Source organism: Cicer arietinum, chromosome 3 (assembly GCF_000331145.2).
Source record: "Cicer arietinum cultivar CDC Frontier isolate Library 1 chromosome 3, Cicar.CDCFrontier_v2.0, whole genome shotgun sequence".
NCBI classification, from domain to species: domain Eukaryota; kingdom Viridiplantae; phylum Streptophyta; class Magnoliopsida; order Fabales; family Fabaceae; genus Cicer; species Cicer arietinum.
Genome location: NC_021162.2, coordinates 74,679,778 through 74,704,080, shown reverse-complemented (window position 1 = coordinate 74,704,080; position 24,303 = coordinate 74,679,778). Strand labels below are relative to the sequence as shown.

The following is a 24,303-nucleotide window of genomic DNA, read 5'->3' as shown; positions in this document are numbered from 1 at the left end:
ATCGGAAGAAATACAAATAATTTATTCTGTAGTAGTTTGGAGTGAATTAGGTCATCAACCTATTACTCTAAATATGAAAAAATCATTTCAAGTGAATCTTCAACTTATACATCAATTTGCTGAAAGTTTATTATATATTTAAGTCTTATTATTTATGTTCATAAAGAAATGGATGATTAAGCCAAATTTTTTACGCTATAAAAGAAAGAAAAAATAAAAAATCATTATTTTTAGTCTCATTGAGATTTCAGCTTATATCAAATTTTATTTTTTCTAACTTGTTATTTCATACTTTATCCATATTAACATTTATTCATAATATAAATAGTCAAACACAAAAATTGTATTTTTCGTCGATAAATTCTAGGCATTTCAGATTCTTTTAGTTGATTGATTTTCGACATTACAGATTCCTTTTAGTCGATGTCTTCTCCGATATTTCTTTCTTGAGATTTTTCAACACGAAATGTATTAAACACATTCTAGTTTAGTTTGAGGGGACATTAGATATCTTAATTTAGTTAGTTGGTTAGTTACACTATCTAATTAATTATTTTACATAATTAATTTATCTAATTGACTATATAAGTCTATTTAACCTTTAACATAAATAATTATTTTGATTATCAATATTTTTTAATTTACTTTTATTCATTTCTATTTTATTAATAACTTAAATTAAACCCTTATGGAGCTCTCTCCAATTTTTGGTGTTATTTATTTTCATCATTTTATTTTATTTATTTTAAATCATTGTGGTAGAAAACTATATTTTTTTATGGAGTAGAAGACTTAATTATTAATTAATGTATGGTTTAATTATTATTGGTGTTACTGCAGACATATCCTAGTCCTTTGCTAGACATCCCTGCCTACTCAGTTGCTAAGTGAGTTTTTATTTTTCTCATTTTCTCTTTACTGATTTTCTTGATTGATGAACTGAATATTACTATCATTTTGCCAGACAATATTTTGTGAATGTTGATGAGACAGTTCCTCACAAGGTTTGTATTTTTTATTTCCAACGTAATTTTCTGTTGGTTATAGAATTGATTTTAAGCAGTAGCTTTTAATTGTAATTTGTAACTTTAATTATTAACTAATCTATATACTCTGGTGGTATTGCATCTGCAATAACAAGTAGGGTCACCCTACAATTTATATGGTTTAAGAGAAAAAGCTACCTAAAATCATTCCATAATCAATTTGTTCCATGTTTAGTTATGGGTATTTAAAATCGATAAAATTATAAAAATTCACCGTGATTTTGTCAAAATTACGCTTTTAATTTTCACATTAGTTGATTGTGATTTTGTACGAATTTACTCTTTAATAGAAAATGCACAAACTTGTCAATAACTTGTAGGAGTGAATATTTAAAAATTCTTAACCAAAATCTTGTAATCAAGAGGTTTCTGTGAAGCTGGTGGAATGTTCTTTGTTATCTTAACTTATATGTCATTAATTTCCATTTTATTTTGATTCTTCACAGGTTGTTGTTCACAAAGATAGTCCAATTGGTAGGGGTGGGCAAAGTTCAGTTTTGCACTAGAACCATTTGAAAATTGAACCGAACTGTTTTTCAGTTTGGAAAAACTGAACTGAACCGGTTTTCAGTTCAAAGAACCGAACCGAACCGGTTTATAAAAGTGGTGCACCGGTTTATTATTTTGAACCGAACCGAACTGGTTTAACTTAATTTTTTTGTTCATATAGGCCAAAATTTTCATAATTACCCCTAATTACGACTAAAAAAAATTCGGTTCAAGTTTTTTGAAATAAAAACCGGTTCGGTTTGGTTTTTTTAAACAAAAAACCGGTTCGGTTCGGTTTTTTGAATTGAAAAACCGGTTCGGTTCAGTTCTGGTTTTACAAAATCAGTTCGAAAACAGTTCGGTTCTTAAACCAGTTCAGTTCAAAACCAGTTCGGTTCGGTTCGGTTCGGCAGTTTGGTTCAGTTTTTGGTTTTTTTGAACACCCCTACCAATTGGAGTTCATTTTCGGCTTGCGGGACCGCGTCAAAAGGTAATTTTCTATGTAGTAATGATACACGAACATCTATTTTTTTAATATCCGCACCACACTTTTAATCATGTGAAAAAATATAGTTAACTTAGTTGAATAAATGATTAGTTTAAATCACGGCAAAAAATATAATTAATTCATTTATAGAATTAACCACAATATTCAAAAACAACCATATACTTAATTGAATTTATCACATTTTTGTACGCGATTACTCAGGCATAGGCATACGAAAAAGTGAATATCCATGAAATATTTTTATTTTTTTATGTTGTGTGAGTTTAGTTGTTTAATGATTAAATATATTTATTGGCTTTTGAAATTGGACATTCAGGTGTATTTTAAATCAGATGAAGTTGAAGTTGCTATTGTTACATGTGGAGGTCTATGTCCTGGACTCAACACTGTCATAAGGGAATTAGTTTGTGGTTTACACCATATGTATGGTGTCAACACAATTCTCGGAATTGAGGTACATAAAAGCGCTTTATTTTAGCGTAAATTTTGTCATCTTTAGTTATTATTTGTCTGTATTTAATTAAGAAAATGCTTTGATATGAAGGGAGGATACAAAGGTTTCTATGGTCGTAATACAATCAGTTTAACTCCTTCAAGTGTTAATAACATACATAAAAGGGGTGGAACTATCCTTGGTACTTCACGAGGAGGACATGACACAAAAAAGATTGTTGACAATATTCAAGATCGAGGAATCAATCAGGTTCATTTCTATTTACCAATTAACAATATACTTTTTGTTGTTGTATATTTACAAATTTATTAATATACTTGTGAATATTTTAGGTTTATATAATTGGAGGAGATGGAACTCAGAGGGGTGCATCTGAAATTTTTGAGGTATTTATAATTTAAATGAGACTACCAAACTTGTCAATTTTGAAATAAGATATTTATAGTCTTGATTATCAATACAGGAAGTAAGAAGGCGTGGTCTCAAATGTTCAGTTGTAGGAATCCCAAAAACCATAGATAACGATATCCCAGTAAGTCCTTTTTCTTGCACATTTGTATAATTTGAATCCATTTGTTACTACTCATTGGTTAAATTCTTCTTTCTTGCTTAATAGATTATTGATAAGTCCTTTGGATTTGACACTGCTGTTGAGGAGGCTCAACGTGCTATAAATGCAGCACATGCTGAAGCTGAAAGTGTCGAAAATGGTATAGGCGTCGTCAAGCTAATGGGTCGATATAGTGGTAACAATCCTTTAAGTTACATTATGTTACCTTTTTTCATGCATTTTGTTATAAAAATACACATGTATTCTTATGTTATTTGTATTTGTATCTAATCAAGCATTGTTTCCTATATGCATTAATTCAATGTACAGGATCTATTGCAATGTATGCTACTCTTGCAAGTAGAGATGTGGATTGTTGCTTGATTCCAGAGTCACCTTTTTACCTAGAAGGCCCTGGTGGACTTTATGAATATATAGAGAAAAAACTCAAAGAAAATGGTCACATGGTGATTGTGGTTGCTGAAGGTGCTGGACAAGAACTTATTTCCAAAAGCACGCCATCCGTCGACAAACATGATGCTTCTGGAAACAACCTTCTTCAAGATGTTGGTCCATGGATATCCCAAAATATTAAGGTTTGATTGTTATTTCTTCTATGTGTATAAAATAGTCAAATACGATCGTCATTTTGGGACAGAGGGACTAATGTTTTTGAAGATATTTTTTGGGCGCTTACTTTAAGCTTTTCGATCTTCCAGGATCATTTTGCCAAAGAGAAGATGTTGGACATAACTCTCAAGTATATAGGTTTGTAAAAATTAAAATATGTAAAAAAATAAATTTGTGTGTATACACGCATGCGTCCATCGATATTCAAAGGAGTAATCAATAACTGAAAGAATGTTGATGTATCTTTTCTGCGTTGCAGATCCAACTTATATGATCCGAGCTGTTCCAAGTAATGCTTCCGACAATGTTTATTGCACACTTCTTGCTCAAAGTGCTATTCATGGAGCAATGGCAGGTTACACTGGCTTTACAAGTGGACTTGTCAATGGAAAACAAACTTATATACCTTTCTATGTGAGTTCATTCAACATGATATAGTTTTTTTTGTTCAAATGATGACTTTTGATTGGTTACTTTAACATGTTATAGCTATATTTATCACATTTTGGCTGGAGGAATGGTACTCATTTGGTAACTCTTATATTTTATTGCATTGATATGCAGAGAATCACAGAGAAACAGAACAATATTGTGATAACTGATAGAATGTGGTCTAGACTATTATCTTCAACAAATCAACCTAGCTTTATGAATGCCAAGGGTGATAAAGACGACATAAAAGGAGAAAACTCATTAGACCAGTTGACAGATTGACATTGTTCAGAAGAAACTTCTGTCGACGAAATCAGTCCCATTTTTCCCGCAATCACTTGCTAATTGAAACTCATCCTAGCAGGATCATTCCGTGTTAAAGAGAATAGAATTTTGTTTGCTTTCCACTGTTTCATTCACCAATGTTTTATCTCTTTGGTTTTTCTGATAAGATTTTTAACAAGGTAGATGTTGCTTGTACCCTTGACTATTTACGTTGGGTTTTGGTCTAATCCCTCCAACGTTTTGTATTCTCTTATTATTTTTATTGAATAAATGTGTATTTTCTCATTATTCTTAATGAATAAATGTTTGGACGTCGATGATAAGTGAGTAATATAGTTGAAATGTATTGACAATTGTTTTAAAAATAATTTGAATGTTAAATAATTGATTTGATTAAAAAATGTTTCATTTTGTTACTTGTATGCTTCATAATTATAATGGACTTTGCTCTGTCCAGAAATGAACTTCGTTAGTTTGAATATATTATCCATTCATCCATGTTTAGTGGTTTAACCATGTGGAGAAGGATGAAATGTGCTAAGTTGAAAAACTATTGATTCTATATGTAGATGGTTTTCTACTTGAATAATGTAGAAAAAAAAGTAATAAATTACACTCAAGTAGAAAAATAATAATAAATTTCGTTAGTGTTGATACTTGATATACATTTATTTTCGTAGTGATTCTAAGTTTATGATTTTTAGTTTTAAAATTTAAATTTTAAAAAAAAAATCATTGTAGAATAAAATGAAATCAAATTGTTTTTTTACATGATTTTTAAACTTTTTAACTTAAATCTCAAAACATATAATAGCAAGTAATTATCCCAAGATCATGTCTATTTAACTGTTACCATTTACTTTGACTTTTCTGTTCTCATAAAATGAAGTGGTATAAAGTGAAAAGGGTGGGGATCCTATTTCATTGTTTGGATGTTAAAAAATAATGCAATTGATTTGGATGGTTTCCGTTACATCTCATTCTATTAGTTACCCTTATATTATTACTTTATTATCTTTTACATCTAGACCCTTTGCATGCTTCGAAAATTGTAATATTATAAATATGAACTAAATCTATTCTTCAAAAATCGAAAATGTCGGTTAAATTATTTCTTAACGAGTACTACTAAATAATCTCTAGAAACAATCAATTTAAGAACTTTTTACAAATTAAAAGTTCATCCAAAAATAAACTGAAGTTTTGTTTTGTAAAATTAGCTGATATATATTAAGTTAATTGAAGTATGTGGTAAAATTACTCTTTAATTAAATTAAAAATATAAAAAGACATTCTTAATTATAAATAAATTTTATCAATTAATGTTTAATTAATTAGTAATTTAAAATTTATCAATTTAATATTTTTTATTTATTAAATACATTTAAAGTTAATTATCAACAAAAATAAAAAAAGAATTAATAAAAAAAGAAGAAGGAAGAACATGCATACAAAGCTCGCATGGCATTAAGTTTAAAAGAAATAATCAATTTTGTAGAATGCATTAAAATAATTATTTTTTAAAATGACAATGAGACTAATTATAAAAATGATTACTAAATTTTTAGTGTTTTTGAAAAGTTTTAATAAATTTTGATGATAAAAGTCAATCAAGAATCTCGGATTACTCAATCACAATATTTCATATTTGTGTGTTTAGTAGATTTTGATGTGTAGGTTGAAGATTCAGTTGCATATTTAGATTAAGAGGTTGATAATGGTGTTTTTGAGCAAATTGTGTCTCCTCAACAATTAATGTAGAATTAAGATATGCCACTTATAATAATTTTTTTGGAAACTCGCCACTTTTATATAATGAATTGGAGTCTTGACACAATAGAAATCAGAGTCATCAACTTCTTAATCTAAATATGAAAAAGATCATTTCAAGTTAATTTTCAACCAATACATCAAAATTTAATATAGAAACAAATACTGAAGAGAAAAGATTGAACTATGCCAGATTGTTGATTTGGTTTTCTGATCAATATTTTTCAGGAACACAATTTGATGATATATTTACTGATTTTCTTGATTGATAAACTGAATTTTACTTGCATTTTGCCAGACAATAATTTGTGAATGTTGATGAGATAGTTCCTCACAAGATTAGTATTTTTTGGTATCCAAGTTAAAAATACTATTTTGCCTTTATTAATGACACATACAATGTTTGTGATTTATAGAATGATAATACTATATCAAAATAAAAATGTTATTTACTTAATCAAAACCCTCCATTTATTTAAGGCAAATGGTAACCAAGTTAAAAATCTAACATTTGGATAACCAAACAAAAATGGATTTAAGGTTTTATTTTTTGTCCGTCCTATTATCTGTATCTCATAAATGGGGAAGGAATATTTCTGAAACTGAAACTAGAAAGATGATTTTGGAATAAGCAATAATTACAAACAAGTAGTTGGCTAGTTGCTTTCTGGTATAATTTGTCAGATTTATTGCTCACAAAATTAAATGCTTCAAATGACACCGCTGACTTTATTTATGATAAATGCCAACAGACAACTAATGGTCCCCTATGCATCTCATTCTTTTCGGAAAGGCAAAAAAAAAATACCCCATCATGGTGAAAAGGATTTGTTAAAAGTTTAAAAGTAAAAAAATATATTAAAATTTATATTTTGAAATTGTAAAAACAAATATTTACTTTAAAATCATTTTTATTTTATTTTTGTTTGGTATATTATTTATAAACAAAAACCTAACCAATTTTTATTTATTATTTTCTCTTGTAATTCATATTAACAAGTCTTTTTAGATCATAATAATAAGAAAAAAATAAATAAATTCACTTTTACAAGCTTAAAGTATAAATAACATAAATTATTATTTATTTTATATTTTAATTTTAAGATAATGTTAACAGTGTTAATTTGTTTAAAAATTAAAATAAAATAAAATAGTTGAATGGACCATTTTTAAAATTAGATTTCTACTTTGACTCTCTTAACATAGCCTTTTCTAATTTTTAACCATTGTTCTGGAAGCAGTTGTAAATATTTTATTTTTTATAAATAAAGCCCGATCAAAATATATTTTATCGTTATTAAAAGTTGTGTTTTACCGAGTTTGATTTCTACTCACTTTATAAAAAATACTAACCCAGTCTTACAAAAATTACCTTTAAATACATTTAAAGTTAATTATCAACAAAAATAAAAAAAGAATTAATAAAAAAAGAAGAAGGAAGAACCTGCATACAAAGCTCGCATGGCATTAAGTTTAAAAGAAATAATCAATTTTGTAGAATGCATTAAAATAATTATTTTTTAAAATGACAATGAGACTAATTATAAAAATGATTACTAAATTTTTAGTGTTTTTGATAAATTATGATGATAAAAGTCAATCAAGAATCTCGGATTACTCAATCACAATATTTCATATTTGTGTGTTTAGTAGATTTTGATGTGTAGGTTGAAGATTTAGTTGCATATTTAGATTAAGAGGTTGATAATGGTGTTTTTGAGCAAATTGTGTCTCCTCAACAATTAATGTAGAATTAAGATATGCCACTTATAATAATTTTTTTGGAAACTCGCCACTTTTATATAATGAATTGGAGTCTTGACACAATAGAAATCAGAGTCATCAACTTCTTAATCTAAATATGAAAAAGATCATTTCAAGTTAATTTTCAACCTATACATCAAAATTTAATAGAAACAAATACTGAAGAGAAAAGATTGAACTATGCCAGATTGTTGATTTGGTTTTCTGATCAATATTTTTCAGGAACACAATTTGATGATATATTTACTGATTTTCTTGATTGATAAACTGAATTTTACTTGCATTTTGCCAGACAATAATTTGTGAATGTTGATGAGATAGTTCCTCACAAGATTAGTATTTTTTGGTATCCAAGTTAAAAATACTATTTTGCCTTTATTAATGACACAGACAATGTTTGTGATTTATAGAATGATAATACTATATCAAAATAAAAATGTTATTTACTTAATCAAAACCCTCCATTTATTTAAGGCAAATGGTAACCAAGTTAAAAATCTAACATTTGGATAACCAAACAAAAATGGATTTAAGGTTTTATTTTTTGTCTGTCCTATTATCTGTATCTCATAAATGGGGAAGGAATATTTCTGAAACTGAAACTAGAAAGATGATTTTGGAATAAGCAATAATTACAAACAAGTAGTTGGCTAGTTGCTTTCTGGTATAATTTGTCAGATTTATTGCTCACAAAATTAAATGCTTCAAATGACACCGCTGACTTTATTTATGATAAATGCCAACAGACAACTAATGGTCCCCTATGCATCTCATTCTTTTCGGAAAGGCAAAAAAAAATACCCCATCATGGTGAAAAGGATTTGTTAAAAGTTTAAAAGTAAAAAAATATATTAAAATTTATATTTTGAAATTGTAAAAACAAATATTTACTTTAAAATCATTTTTATTTTATTTTTGTTTGGTATATTATTTATAAACAAAAATCTAACCAATTTTTATTTATTATTTTCTCTTGTAATTCATATTAACAAGTCTTTTTAGATCATAATAATAAGAAAAAAATAAATAAATTCACTTTTACAAGCTTAAAGTATAAATAACATAAATTATTATTTATTTTATATTTTAATTTTAAGATAATGTTAACAGTGTTAATTTGTTTAAAAATTAAAATAAAATAAAATAGTTGAATGGACCATTTTTAAAATTAGATTTCTACTTTGACTCTCTTAACATAGCCTTTCCTAATTTTTAACGATTGTTGTGGAAGCAGTTGTAAATATTTTATTTTTTATAAATAAAGCCCGATGAAAATATATTTTATCATTATTAAAAATTGTGTTTTACCGAGTTTGATTTCTACCCACTTTATAAAAAATACTAACTCAATCTTACAAAAATTACCTTTAAATACATTTAAAGTTAATTGTCAACAAAAATAAATTAAAAAAAAAAGAAGAAGGAAGAACCTGCATACAAAGCTCGCATGGCATTAAGTTTAAAAGAAATAATAAATTTTGTAAAATAATTATTTTTTTAAATGAGCTAATTATAAAAATGATTACTAAATTTTTGGTGTTTTTGAAAAGTTTTAATAAATTTTGATGATAAAAGTCAATCAACAATCTCGGATGGCTCAATCACAATATTTCATATTTGTTTTTAGTAGATTTTGATGTGTAGGTTGAAGATTCAGTTGCATATTTGGATTAAGAGGTTGATAATGGTGTTTTTGAGCAAATTGTGTCTCCTCAACAATTAATGTAGAATTAAGATATGCCACTTATAATAATTTTTTTGAAAACTCACCACTTTTATATAATGAATTGGAGTCTTGACACAATGGAAATCAGAGTCATCAACTTCCTCATCTAAATATGAAAAAGATCATTTTAAGTGAATTTTCAACCTATACATCAAAATTTAATAGAAACAAATACTGAAGACAAAAGATTGAACTATGCGAGATTGTTGATTGGGTTTTTTTATCAATATTTTTCAAGAACACAATTTGATGATATATTTATTCTTTCTTTGTAATTAGTCTCATTGACAATTTATAAAATTCATTCTTTCTTTTAATTTTAATTGATAGTCTACAAAATTTATTTTATATTTTAGCTTTAATTGCTATTCTACTAAGTTTATTGTTTATTTTAATCTTAATTGACATTCTAACTTATGTCCATAAAGAAATGAATGGTTAAGCAAAATTCATTATTTTTACTCTGTTAAAAAAAATATAATTATTTTTAGTCTCATTGACATTTCATCTTCTATCTAAAACATCGATGGTTGAATCAAATTTCATTCTTTATAACTTTAATTGATATTTTATATTCTATTTATATTAACATCTATTCATAATATGAATACTCAAATACAAAAATCATCTTTTTCGTCAATGAATTTTAGACATTTCAAATTCTTTTAGTTGATTAATTTTCGACATTACATATTCCTTCTCCGGTATTTTTTTTTTCTTGAGATTTTTCAAGAGCAAAATGTATTTAACACATTCTAGTTTGAGGAGATAATAGATATTTTAATTTGGTTAATTAGTTAGTAACACTATCTAATTAATTATTTTACATAATTAATGTATCTAATTGATTATATAAGTCTATTTAACCTGTAACATAAATAATTGTTTTGATTATCAATATTATTTAATTTACTTTTATCTATTTTTATTTTATTAATAACTTAAATTAAGAATAGTAGAACCCTCAATTTCTTGCATAAACTATGGAGCTCTCTCCAAATTTTGGTGTTATTTATTTTCATCATTTTATTTTATTTATTTTTAATCATTGCGGTAGAATGGAGTAGAAGACTTAATTATTAATTAATGTATGGTTTAATTATTATTGGTGTTACTGCAGACATATCCTAGTCCTTTGCTAGACATCCCTGCCTACTCAGTTGCTAAGTGAGTTTTTATTTTTCTCATTTTCTCTTTACTGATTTTCTTGATTGATAAACTGAATTTTACTTGCATTTTGCCGGACAATAATTTGTGAATGTTGATGAGACAGTTCCTCACAATAAGAGAAGTGGAACTATCCTTGGTATTTCACGAGGAGGACATGACACAAACAATATTGTTGACAATATTCAAGATCGACGAATCAATCAGGTTCATTTCTATTTTACAATTAATAATATACTTTTTTTTGTATTGTACAAATTCATTAACATCCTTGTAAATATTTTTAGGTTTATATAATTGGAGGAGATGGAATTCAGAAGGGTGCATCTAATTTTTTTGAGGTATTATAATTTAAATGAGACTACCAAACTTGTCTAAAATGTTAAGTTGTAGGAATCCCAAAAACCGCAAATAATGATATCCTAGTATGTCCTTTTTCTTGCATATTTGTATAATTTGAATCCATTTATTACTACTCATTGGTTTAATTCTTCTTTCTTGTTTAATAGATTATTGATAAGTCCTTTGGATTAGACACCGTTGTTGAGGAGGTGCTATAAATGCAACACATGTTAAGTTGAAAGTGTCGAAAATGGTATATGTGTCGTCAAGCTAATGGGTTGATATAGTGGTAACAGTCCTTTAAATTATATTATGTAACCTTTTTTCACGCATTATGTCATATATGCATTAATTCAATGTGCAGGATCTATTGCAATGTATGCTACTCTTGCAAGTAGAGATGTGAATTGTTGCTTGATTCCAAAGTCACCTTTTTATCTAGAAGGTTCTGGTGGACTCAGTGGCGGAGCTTAGTAGGGACAGGGGGGCAGCGGCCACCCCAAGCCTTCCTCTCTCTTCCAAGCCTTCATCTCTCTCTCCCTTTTGCAAAGTTACAACCTTTCTCTCTCCCTTCTCCAGAAATCACAACAATCGCGCTGCCGCCTCAGATCACTTCTCTGCTTCTCTGCCAGATCAGGAATCAATCGCTTCTCTATTTGCTGCGGGCCTGCGGCCGCCTCTGCCTGACTGCCTTCGTGGCCGTTCGCTCTTGCCTCTCTGTTCGCCGCAACTTCATCTGTCTCCAGATCGTGTTGCTGCTTTGTTCAAAAGATTGGGATTTCTATTTTATTAGTACTGATTTTTATTAGTTAATTTTGATTTGGAATTCTGTTAATTCGAGTCGCTCCTCTGTTAGTTAGTTTATTTTGATTTCAATTCTGTTAATTTTCAGATCGTCGCTCCGGTGTTAGAATTTAACTTATATGGCAGTGCCCCATATTTGTGTGTAATTCTACTTTTTGCTTATTTGTTCAGTTAGCATGAAATTTAAAGGTTATTTTGTTAGTGTTGAGTTTGAAGCTTTGATTTGGAGTTTCAATTAGACATTAGTGCTGATTTTTGTTTAGAGTTTTTGTGTTGCACATAAGGTGTTTGATTTTATGTCCATATGAAGTGTTTTGGTTTTTTTTGTTGCACATAAGATGTTTGATTTTATGTTCATGAAGTGTTTGAGTTTTTTTTGCTGAATATAAGGTGTTTGAGTTTTGTTGCATTTTTGTTCGAGTATTTTTGTCTATAAAAAGTGTTTTAGTTTTGTTGTTGCATATATAAAGTGTTTTAGTTTTGTTGTTGAATATAAGGTGTTTGATAGTTCACCTTATATTTATTACAATTTAATTTTTTGTTATATAATATTATTTATATATTTAATTTATTATATATTATATTTTTATGTCGGCCACCCCAAATTTTTTTATCAAGCTCCGCCACTGGGTGAACTTTATGAATATATAGATAAAAGACTCAAAGAAAATAGTCACATGGTAATTGTGTATTTTAAAAGTAGAGCGATAAATAAAAAGACCACTACTATCAACTCGACACGATCACGTATCATAAATCTAGAAAATATTTTCTTTCCATGACTTTTCCCTTAAAACATAATAATTTAATATTTTAACGGGGAGCGAATCTAAACATTTTAAAAGGGTATCTTCATCCAATTTTGATAATTGAGTAGTCACAATTGACAAGTAATTGAAGCAAAAACAAAAACATATAAGAAAATAATTTTAAGTTCATTAGATCAAGAGTTACAATCTAGAGTGCAAAACGAAAACGAACCATAATCCTCTAAAACTACGGTATAACGCTGTAGAGGTAGGAACCATTAGATTTAAGAAGAGGATCCAAATACAAACAAAGAAAAAGTTTCCATAACAACACAATCACGATTAGTACAAATAACACTTAATAGCAACGAGCTAGCTTGCAAATTGCGGCGTAATTATTTATTAGAAGATGATTTTTAACTAAAACAAGTGACAAAATCAGAACTTCTTGATAAATTCATAAATGTGATTGGTGATATCCTCAGCAGCTTCTTGGTTGTTGAAGTGAACAACACCTTCTTGAATAACAACTTCTTCCAAATTTGGCACATCTCTCTTGAAACCACTGCTCTCAATATATTGCTTAGTGCCCAACGAATTGTAAACTAAATCCAAATCACCTGTGATGAATTTCACATGTACTTTCACTTTTGCTCCAGTCCATGCTGTAGTAAGCTCCCAATTTCTGTCAAAATTACAATTATTATTAAATAAACTGATATTAATACTAATTTTACAAATGTTCTCCAAAATATCAATGATCAATTTACAACAGTCTCGAAAAGAATTTCACAACGGGTACACTACATAGATATAGAATTGTACTATTAGTTTCACTATATTAAGATTGTCCAATTTTAGTTAGTCAATATTTGAAATGTAACAGTAATGTATCATGTGATATCAAAACTGTACACCTTTAATATTTGGAGGACTAAAGGTGGAATAAAAGAATGTATATGTAGATATAAGAAATATAAATGACACGTGAATGATGGAGAAGGGAGCATGTAGTAAATATGGAAAATGAGAAAGTAAGAAAGAATTACAAGTTGAGATTTCTATAGTAGTTAAGGGGACCAGTGAATCCTGATTTATCAAATTTAGAAGCATAGTAAGACAGATCTTCTTGGGAGAGCCATGAAGGGAGTGGATGTGGACTTGAAGGATCTAGATTAGAACCCATTCCTTCTTTGGGTAGGATTGGTGGCCCAGTTCTACGACTTGTCAGCATGCCCTTAAGCAACAGTTCTGCCCCCACTTTGGCAAATTCACCTTCTGCTTTCCCAGGTTCCTGTCACATGCACAATAAATATTCTAGAATCAGATAACCATCAACCAACTTTAATGTCTCTCTATTTGAAATTAATCCCATTTCTTCAGTTATCAATTTTCAAGCTAGATGCATTGTTTTACATTAACTAAAATTTTGTATTTCATCTTAATTATTTATAGAATTTAATTCATATTATACATAAGTCGATGTAAAAAATTATCAATCAATTATAACCATCAAATTATTAAAAATACTATTTTGCCTTTATTAATGACACATACAATGTTTGTGATTTATAGAATGATAATACTATATCAAAATAAAAATGTTATTTACTTAATCAAAACCCTCCATTTATTTAAGGCAAATGGTAACCAAGTTAAAAATCTAACATTTGGATAATCAAACAAAAATGGATTTATTCTCAGAATGATGGTTTTATTTTTTGTCTGTCTTATTATCTGCATCTCATAAATGGGAAAGAAATATTTCTGAAACTGAAACTAGAAAGATGATTTTGGAATAAGCAATAATTACAAACAAGTAGTTGGCTAGTTGCTTTCGAGTATATTTTGTCAGATTTATTGCTGACAAAATTAAATGCTTCAAATGACATCGCTGACTTTATTTATGATAAATGCCAACAGACAACTAATGGTCCCCTATGCATCTCATTCTTTTCGGAAGGGCAAAAAAAAATACCCCATCATGGTGAAAAGGATTTGTTAAAAGTTTAAAAGTAAAAAAATATATTAAAATTTATATTTTGAAATTGTAAAAACAAATATTTACTTTAAAATCATTTTTTTTTTATATTTTTGTTTGGTATATTATTTATTTATAAACAAAAATCTAATCAATTTTTATTTATTATTTTCTCTTGTAATTCATATTAACAAGTCTTTTTAGATCATAATAATAAGAAAAAACAATAAATAAATTCACTTTTACAAGCTTAAAGTATAAATAACATAAATTATTATTTATTTTATATTTTAATTTTAAGATAATGTTAACAGTGTTAATTTGTTTAAAAATTAAAATAAAATAAAATAGTTGAATGGACCATTTTTAAAATTAGATTTCTACTTTGACTCTCTTAACATAGCCTTTTCTAATTTTTAACCATTGTTCTGGAAGCAGTTGTAAATATTTTATTTTTTATAAATAAAGCCCGATCAAAATATATTTTATCGTTATTAAAAGTTGTGTTTTACCGAGTTTGATTTCTACTCACTTTATAAAAAATACTAACCCAGTCTTACAAAAATTACCTTTAAATACATTTAAAGTTAATTATCAACAAAAATAAAAAAAGAATTAATAAAAAAAGAAGAAGGAAGAACCTGCATACAAAGCTCGCATGGCATTAAGTTTAAAAGAAATAATCAATTTTGTAGAATGCATTAAAATAATTATTTTTTAAAATGACAATGAGACTAATTATAAAAATGATTACTAAATTTTTAGTGTTTTTGATAAATTATGATGATAAAAGTCAATCAAGAATCTCGGATTACTCAATCACAATATTTCATATTTGTGTGTTTAGTAGATTTTGATGTGTAGGTTGAAGATTTAGTTGCATATTTAGATTAAGAGGTTGATAATGGTGTTTTTGAGCAAATTGTGTCTCCTCAACAATTAATGTAGAATTAAGATATGCCACTTATAATAATTTTTTTGGAAACTCGCCACTTTTATATAATGAATTGGAGTCTTGACACAATAGAAATCAGAGTCATCAACTTCTTAATCTAAATATGAAAAAGATCATTTCAAGTTAATTTTCAACCTATACATCAAAATTTAATAGAAACAAATACTGAAGAGAAAAGATTGAACTATGCCAGATTGTAGAGTATTTTGGTATGTGATTTCAAAAGTGGGGCATTTTAGTTACAAATCATAAAAACTAGGATATACGGGTAAATATTCCGCATTTTGGTTACAAATTCTAAAAACTAGGATATTCTGTTAAAAATTTCCTTTGATATTCGCCCTTAGTTGTTATTTTGAATTTTTTTTATAAAAAATATATTTTGTAAACTATAGAAAAATCTCTAAAATCAAAAGTAAGTAAATTACATTATTGTTGTTCCCATATTTAGGTTGTTGATGTTAAAAAGAATACTAATTCAATAAATTATTTAGCGACAATTATTTGTGTCATGTATGATTTTTATAAGTAACTTAAATTAATATATTATATTTATTTTATTTTTTAGAAGATATAAAAACTATGATATTAGTACAAAAATATTATGTCATTTGAATGAATTGTATGTTTGAAAGTCTTATTTGATTACTCATTTTCAAAAAAACAATATAAAAAAAATTAAATTGTAAAAAAAATTAAATTGTAAAAAAAATTATAAATCATATATTATAATTATTCTTATTTTATGTTCATAATATTTTAAAAAAAGTACACTAATTTTAATTAATTATTTAATGATAAAATATTTATCTTTGTATAATATTTATAATAAATTTAAATTAATATATTATAATTATTTTGATGATTTTTATATAAAACATGTAAAAAAAAATTAAATAATTAATTAGAGATGGACATGGATAGACACAAAGCCCAATCCTAAAAATAAAAAAGCCCACCATAAGGGAAAACCCAAGAAATGGTTCAATATATACTTAAGCCGTAAGCTTGCTCTTTCACTACCTGTCCTCTGCAATGGTAGTTCTTGCACTCTGAATCCATCCAGTACTGTTTATCATCTCTATTTTTAGTTGATTTAATTCAATTTTCCTTTGAATTTGTTACAGGGTATCGATCTTAAGGCTGGAGGTAAGAACAAAAAGACCAAACGAACATCACCTAAATCCAATGATATCTACCTCAAGCTTCTCGTCAAGGTTACTCTCATTTCCCTTATTTTTTCGTAGATATGAAATTCGAGATTCATATTGTGTTATTTTATTTTATTTTACGTGACGAATGATGATAAATGTGATCCCAGCTCTATGAGACTGCAAGGTCAGGGAATACAACTAGTTCCAACACACATTTGTCTGAGCCTTGATAAATTAATTATTTTTCTCACCATGTTTTGTTATTTTTTAATTGTTACCGTCATTTGATCCACGAGATCCGTCATATATTTTATGTTTTGTAATATTTTTCGCTGCTATGATGATAAACTTGATCCCAGCTCTATGAGACCGAAAGGTCAGGGACTAGAACTTGTTCCAACACACATTTGTCTGAGCCTCGGAATTATTTTTTGCATCATCTCTTTCTCTGAATATTATTATATGTTTTTCTTTTTTTAATTTGTACATAGAACAATTCTTTGAAATACTTTATTTGCATATTTTTTTTCTTTCTATTTTTGTTCAACTCAAATTGTCGATTACATTTCTCATAATATTATTTTATTTAGCCTCTTTGATTGTTGTTTGGTTCTTATATAGAATTAGTGATTCCCATTGATGTTACTTTTAACCATGCTAATGCTGAAATACATGATTATCAATATCACTAAACTGAGGGGACTAGTTCTATATTCATTGCTTGTTATGCATCAAATGATTTTAGACTGTTGTAAATTTCTTATGAAACTTTTTTTATAACTACTCTTTTATTGTGTTTAATAATTTTAACATTTTATGTGTCTCAGAAATTTGATTATATGTATTTCACTATCAGCTGTATCGCTTCCTTGTTAGAAGGACCGACAGCAATTTCAATGCTGTGATACTCAAACGCTTTTTCATGAGCAAGGTCAACCGACCTCCACTTTCCTTGTCAAGATTGATTAAGTATATGCAGGGGAAGGTTTGTGTCTCTTTCCATATGATATCAGAAATTGTAATTGTTTATGGTTCGATTGATTATAATTTGATGTTATTTTTCCTGTTCTTTTTTGTGTAAGAAGGTAAAATTGGGGTTGTTGTTGGTGCTGTAACCGATGATATCAGAGTATACCACGTCCCAGCAATTAAAGTTACTGCTCTCAGATTTACAGAGACAGCATGTCCAAGAATAGAAAAGGCTGGTGGTGAATGCTTAACATTTGATCAACTTGTTCTCAGGCCCCCCATTGGACAGAACACGGTATGAATCGTATATTAACATTTGCTTTTGTTGCTTTCATAGTTATTAATGCTATCTTTCAATTTCATTTTGGAGACTTGTTTTTGCTGTCAATCTAGTGTAATAGTCCCAAATTCATAATCCAACTTCCTTTGCAGCTTTTTTCTTTTTAAATGGTTTATTTTTCAAATTGTCTATTATTTTTCTCATAATATTATTGTATTTAGCCTATTTGAAGGTTGTTTGGTTCTTATATAGGATTAGTGATTATTACCATCGATGTTACTTTTAACCATGCTAATGCTGAAATACATGATTATCAATGCATCAAATGATTTTTTTTTACTGTAGTAAAGTTTTTATGGAACTTTTTTATAACTACTCTTTAATTGTCTCCGAAATCTGATTTTATGCATTTCACTTTTGTATCTCAAGCAATGTAGCTGTCACTCGCTTGGATATCAGAATTTGTGATTGTTCTTATAATTTGATCTTATTTTCTTTTATTTGTTCTTTTTGTGCGTGTAGGAATAAAACAACGGGGCCGAGCCGTGTAGGAATAAAACAACGGGGCCGAGCCGTGTAGGAATAAAACAACGGGGCCGAGCCGTGTAGGAATCAAACAACGGGGCCGAGCCGTGCAGGAATAAAACAACGTGGCCGAGCCGTGTAGGAATAAAACAACGGGGCCGAGCTGTGTAGGAATAAAACAACGGGGCTGACAATATGTCCGGGCCGTGAAGGAATAAAGCAATCGGACTGGGCTGTGAAGGAATAAAAGCTGTGTAGGGATAAAACAACGGGGCCGAAACAACCAACCTGAAGGAATGACCAATGGTTGGTCATTCAGGGAAGCCGTGAAGGTCCAAGTTCGCTCCAAGCTTGAGCCATGAAGGACCAAACCCGGGCCGTGAAAGACCAATGGTCCCTCATTTAGGGAGGGAAGTCGTGAAGGACCAATGGTCCCTCATTCAGGGAGGGAAGTCGTGAAGGACCAATGGTTGGTCGGGAAGCCGTGAAGGACTGAGCCTTTGTCTTTCAGGGAAGCCGTGAAGGACGCCGTGAAGGACCGAGCCTTGGTCTTTCAGGGAAGCCGTGAAGGGCCGAGCCTTTGACATAAATTGGGAGCTTACTGCAACATGGACTGGAGCAAAAGTGAAAGTACCTGTGAAATTCATCACATGTGATTTGGATTTAGTTTACAATTCGTTGGGTACTAAGCAATATATTGAGAGTGGTGGTTTGAGCATTGTCAAAAGCATTACTTGGAATAGTTCGGATCATACACTTTGAATCTCCAATGCAGAAAATATACATCAACATTCTTTTAATTATTGATTGTTCCTTTGAGTATCGATGGACACATGCGTATGCACATACAATTTTTTTTTTTTTTTTTGTATATATTTTAAATTTTACAAATCTATATAATTAAGAGTTATGTCCATCGTCTTCCACGACTAGAAAAACAAGATTTAGCGTCGGTCCAAAGCTGACGCTATCATGCCAAAAGCCGACGCTAACAACAATTTATCTTCGGTGTCGGATCTAGGCTAAAACGGTCGAAGCTAATGACTAGCGTCGGCAAACCACCATCTGACGCTATATTAGCGTCGGCTAGGTCTGCGCTACACCGACGCTATCTATAAAATCGAAACATCCGACGCTAGAAATGTCAGTTGCCGCGTCAGCTGGGGGGAATTATGGCGTCGGATGGCCGACGCTAGTTGACAATATGTAGTGTAAGCGGACCGACGCTAGTTGACAATATGTAGTGTAAGCGGACCGACGCTAAAGTCAAAATAAAAGTCAATTATATTTATAATGTAGCGTCAGAGTAGTGACACTTAATTTAAGTCAATAATATTAGAAATAATTTTATCAGAAGTTACTCAAAACATTATCTCATTTTAAGCTGATTCAGATTTTCATTTTTTTAAAAATGTAAGAAATAGATTAGCAATTCCTAAAAGCGATATTTCTTTTAAAAATAAGCGATTTTTTGTTAAAAAAAATTGTAACAAACGAATACTCACATACATAATGTTAATAAAAAATTAAAACTTTTGACTTACTTCTTGAAGGAAGTCAGCAACACCTTTCCTATCAGGACATTTGAAACTAAGAGAATCAAAGAATTCAAGAATATGTTCAAGTGGTCCTTGGTAGACAATTTGACCATCAGATAAAATAATAATGTCATCAAAAAGTTCATAAGTCTCTTGGTGCTGGCTGTAACAAAGAGATAACTGCAGTTCTACAAAAATGTGAATAGATTGTCTGATAGATTTCACAATTTGAAAAGTTGTGGAGCTATCCAAGCCAGTAGATATTTCATCCATTAATAGAACTTTTGCTGCTCCAACCAACATCTCTCCTGTTGTAACTCTCTTCCTTTGTCCGCCCGAGATACCTCGCCGCATTCCATCCAACCCCAAGATCTGCAAAATTTTATTTTAATGTAGCTAAATTTTTCGTCAATAATCCAACTTTTTTTTGGCACTAAAGAACCTTATTCTCTAGTATTACCTTCAGCATATAATCTATTATCAGACTTTCCTACTGGCCTCCAGCTGCAGCTGCCTGATATATCAAAAGTCAATGAGATGCACACATACGCATATAATGTTAAACACTCAACTATATGAATTAAAAGCATATAATGTTAAACACTCAACTATATGAATTAAATGAATGGTATATTAAGAATAATAGCATTAAATGGTTCAAAGCTAGTTTCTTTCTCACCTTCATGAAGACATCAATATCTGGTTCTAGTTTGATCTTTGCTTGTTTTTCTCTTCTAATCAACTCAGATAGCAAATCTATGAACCACAAGATGATATTAACCACTAACAAAATACATTAAATTAACAGAAAAAGTTAAAAGGGTGGCTCATTGCAGGAGACTACCACGAGGTAGGGTCTTGAAATGGTATATATGCATGCAGCCTTAGACTCTGCAATGGTATTTAGAAACAGAATTATGACAGAAGTGAGCATGAAAAATTATTGGCATACCTGCACTTCAAGAAGCTGGCTTTTAGACTCTGCAAAAGGAATAGTATTTATTGCTTCTACTGGATATATAATGGACCCGGGAGACAACAAAAACTAAATCATGCCAACAGAAACAACTAAGGAATGGAATAAAAATATTAAGTAGAAATTTTACTCTTGGTGCACAAGATACAAGGGTAAGCCATTACCATGAGGTAGTCATTTGTGTTACCATCAAAGAAAAAACCATACAGATAAAGAAGTGATACGAAAATATATCATTGTTAGAATAACAACCCCATTTAAAAAAATAAAATACATACGAAATAATACAAGACGGCTGTTGAGCTTTTCTATTATGATTCAAACTTATGGACATATTGGTTTTGTAGTCAACGAACTATAGTCAACAAAATATGTAGCGTCGGTTTTGTAGGACATATGGTAGGTAATCTATTAGCCAACAAACTATAGTACCCCAATAAAAATAAAGTGAATAAATAAACATAAAAATGTAGGACATATTGGTAGGTAGTCTATTAGTAAACGAATTTGCTAGTCAGTTAGTTAGCTTGGGGTGTGATAAGAGAAGCTATAAATAAAAGAAAGAGGGATTCACATAACTTCGGTTTTGTAAGGAAATTAGAGCGGAGATGAATTAGGTCTCTCGTGAAAATGGTAATAGAGCCATTTCCTTAAAATAACCAAAGACATTCTTTCTAATCCTTCCTATTATTCATGGCATACATATATTACCTAAGGACATTCTTTCTAATCTCTTGACTTCTTTCGAGCATAGATGAATTAGGCATTCCACACCCAGCAAAAACTCTAGCTATTCCAATTTTTTGGATTAACTTATCAATTAGAGCTACAAATTTCTGGTGTCCTGAAGCATGCAGACGGTAAAAATTGGAGATTAAAAGTACTACCTTGTTTTCTTTATATAAGGCAGGAGCTTCAACTACATATTCCTATAAGCAAGTCATGACTAGTTTCATCAGTAACATACCATCTGAAAATTGGATAAGGCATTAAAATGTGGGTTGTCTTGCTGGTAAGGCCTATCATAGCTCTCTCACTTACTAATATCAAAATCGACATCCCGATATAAATAGAAACATAGAGCAATACAACATACTTTCCATAATATCATGAAAAACAAGAGTGCATAATACCAAAAGAAAATGATTAAATATAGAGACAAATAACCAAATGTATGAATGAATACCTTTGTTGAGCTGAATTTTTGTACTAGAAACGGGGCCGAGCCGTGTAGGAATAAAACAACGGGGCCGAGCCGTCAGCGCCCACTTTTTTCATGATAAATGCCAACAATAAACTAAGTAGGGCCTGCGGCCCCTTGCTAATCTGTAAATATGAGGAGCATGCCGCAACACAGCAAAAGGATGGTCTCTATGCATTTCATTCTTTTCGGAAGGGCAAAAAAAAAGTACCCCATCATGGTGAAAAGGATTTGTTAAAAGTTTAAAAGTAAAAAAATATATTAAAATTTATATTTTAAAATTGTAACAACAAATATTTACTTTAAAATCATTTTTATTTTCTTTTTGTTTGGTATATTATTTATTTATAAACAAAAATCTAACCAATTTTTATTCATTATTTTCTCTTGTAATTCATATTAACAAGTCTTTTTAGAACATAATAATAAGAAAAAAAATAAATAAATTCACTTTTACAAGATTAAAGTATAAATAACATAAATTATTATTTATTTTATATTTTAATTTTAAGATAATGTTAACAGTGTTAAATTGTTTAAAAATTAAAATAAAATAAAATAGTTGAATGAACCATTTTTAAAATTAGATTTCTACTTTGACTCTCTTAACATAGCATTTCCTAATTTTTAACGATTGTTGTGGAAGCAGTTGTAAATATTTTATTTTTTATAAATAAAACCCGATGAAAATATATTTTATCATTATTAAAAATTGTGTTTTACCGAGTTTGATTTCTACTCACTTTATAAAAAATACTAACCCAATCTTACAAAAATTACCTTTAAATACATTTAAAGTTAATTATCAACAAAAATAAAAATAAAAAATAAAAAATAAGAAGAAGGAAGAACCTGCATACAAAGCTCTCATGGCATTAAGTTTAAAAGAAATAATAAATTTTGTAAAATAATTATTTTTTTAAATGAGCTAATTATAAAAATGATTACTAAATTTTTGGTGTTTTTGAAAAGTTTTAATAAATTTTGATGATAAAAGTCAATCAACAATCTCGGATGGCTCAATCACAATATTTCATATTTGTTTTTAGTAGATTTTGATGTGTAGGTTGAAGATTCAGTAGCATATTTAGATTAAAAGGTTGATAATGGTGTTTTTGAGCAAATTGTGTCTCCTCAACAATTAATGTAGAATTAAGATATGCCACTTATAATAATTTTTTTGAAAACTCACCACTTTTATATAATGAATTGGAGTCTTGACACAATGAAAATCAGAGTCATCAACTTCCTCATCTAAATATGAAAAAGATCATTCTAAGTGAATTTTCAAGCTATACATCAAAATTTAATAGAAACAAATACTGAAGACAAAAGATTGAACTATGCGAGATTGTTGATTGGGTTTTTTGATCAATATTTTTCAAGAACACAATTTGATGATATATTTATTCTTTCTTTGTAATTAGTCTCATTGACAATTTATAAAATTCATTCTTTCTTTTAATTTTAATTGATAGTCTACAAAATTTATTTTATATTTTAGCTTTAATTGTCATTCTACTAAGTTTATTGTTTATTTTAATCTTAATTGACATTCTAACTTATGTCCATAAAGAAATGAATGGTTAAGCAAAATTCATTATTTTTACCCTGTTAAAAAAAAAATGATTATTTTTAATCTCATTGACATTTCATCTTCTATCTAAAACATTGATGGTTGAATCAAATTTCATTCTTTATAACTTTAATTGACATTTTATATTCTATTCATATTAACATCTATTCATAATATGAATAGTCAAATACAAAAATCATCTTTTTCGTCGATGAATTTTAGACATTTCAAATTCTTTTAGTTGATTAATTTTCGACATTACATATTCCTTCTCTAGTATTTTTTTTTTCTTGAGATTTTTCAAGAGCAAAATGTATTTAACACATTCTAGTTTGAGGAGATAATAAATATCTTAATTTGATTAATTAGTTAGTAACACTATCTAATTAATTATTTTACATAGTTAATTTATCTAATTGATTATATAAGTCT

General features: G+C 28.7%; 1 protein-coding gene, 2 long non-coding RNA genes, 3 other non-coding genes and 2 pseudogenes across 12 annotated transcripts; 6 read left to right on the top strand and 2 right to left on the bottom strand.

Moving 5' to 3' along the window:
• LOC101502220 (ATP-dependent 6-phosphofructokinase 6-like) overlaps nt 1–4,591 on the top strand; it is a 5,217-nt pseudogene extending 626 nt beyond the window's left edge.
• Nucleotides 4,592–10,637: 6,046 nt separating this feature from the next.
• On the top strand, nt 10,638–13,111 carry LOC101501893 (ATP-dependent 6-phosphofructokinase 3-like; annotated as a pseudogene).
• On the bottom strand, nt 13,096–14,110 carry LOC101501582 (epoxide hydrolase 2-like). Its single transcript, XM_073366138.1, has 2 exons — nt 13,766–14,110; nt 13,096–13,401 (listed from the first exon to the last, which is right to left on the bottom strand). Exons 1-2 carry the CDS (start codon nt 13,948–13,950, stop codon nt 13,155–13,157), a joined length of 432 nt encoding a protein of 143 aa, XP_073222239.1. The 5' UTR covers nt 13,951–14,110; the 3' UTR covers nt 13,096–13,154.
• Nucleotides 14,111–16,709: 2,599 nt separating this feature from the next.
• LOC101492068 (uncharacterized) lies at nt 16,710–19,406 on the top strand. 3 transcript variants are annotated; one of them, XR_003471920.2, is made up of 4 exons: nt 16,710–16,869; nt 17,663–17,791; nt 17,892–18,070; nt 18,636–19,406. It is a non-coding gene; the product is annotated as an uncharacterized lncRNA (long non-coding RNA). The 3 variants fall into 3 exon arrangements; XR_012162350.1 differs by having other exon boundaries at nt 18,607–19,406; XR_003471919.2 differs by having other exon boundaries at nt 18,578–19,406.
• On the top strand, nt 16,947–17,037 carry LOC113785964 (small nucleolar RNA snoR69Y). The gene has a single exon (XR_003472147.1). It is a non-coding gene; the product is annotated as a small nucleolar RNA snoR69Y (small nucleolar RNA).
• On the top strand, nt 17,134–17,230 carry LOC113785960 (small nucleolar RNA snoR69Y). Its single transcript, XR_003472142.1, has one exon. It is a non-coding gene; the product is annotated as a small nucleolar RNA snoR69Y (small nucleolar RNA).
• LOC113785966 (small nucleolar RNA snoR53Y) lies at nt 17,436–17,510 on the top strand. Its single transcript, XR_003472149.1, has one exon. It is a non-coding gene; the product is annotated as a small nucleolar RNA snoR53Y (small nucleolar RNA).
• Nucleotides 19,407–20,099: 693 nt separating the features above from the next.
• LOC105851839 (uncharacterized) lies at nt 20,100–22,487 on the bottom strand. Of its 5 annotated transcripts, none has more exons than XR_012162351.1 (6): nt 22,281–22,487; nt 21,982–22,064; nt 20,963–21,099; nt 20,798–20,874; nt 20,579–20,632; nt 20,100–20,490 (listed from the first exon to the last, which is right to left on the bottom strand). It is a non-coding gene; the product is annotated as an uncharacterized lncRNA (long non-coding RNA). The 5 variants fall into 5 exon arrangements; XR_003471923.2 differs by having other exon boundaries at nt 21,071–21,099; nt 22,281–22,481; XR_001143582.3 differs by lacking the exon at nt 21,982–22,064 and having other exon boundaries at nt 21,071–21,099; nt 22,281–22,472.
• Between the last annotated feature and the right edge of the window lie 1,816 nt (nt 22,488–24,303).

What these genes read in the sequence shown, in the direction of transcription:
- LOC101501582 (XM_073366138.1), bottom strand. Translation starts at nt 13,950, where the DNA reads ATGCTGACAAGTCGTAGAACTGGGCCACCAATCCTACCCAAAGAAGGA. An exon ending in TACTATAGAAATCTCAACTT is followed by an intron (nt 13,402 to 13,765) that starts GTAATTCTTTCT and finishes TAATTTTGACAG; the next exon opens with AAATTGGGAGCTTACTACAG.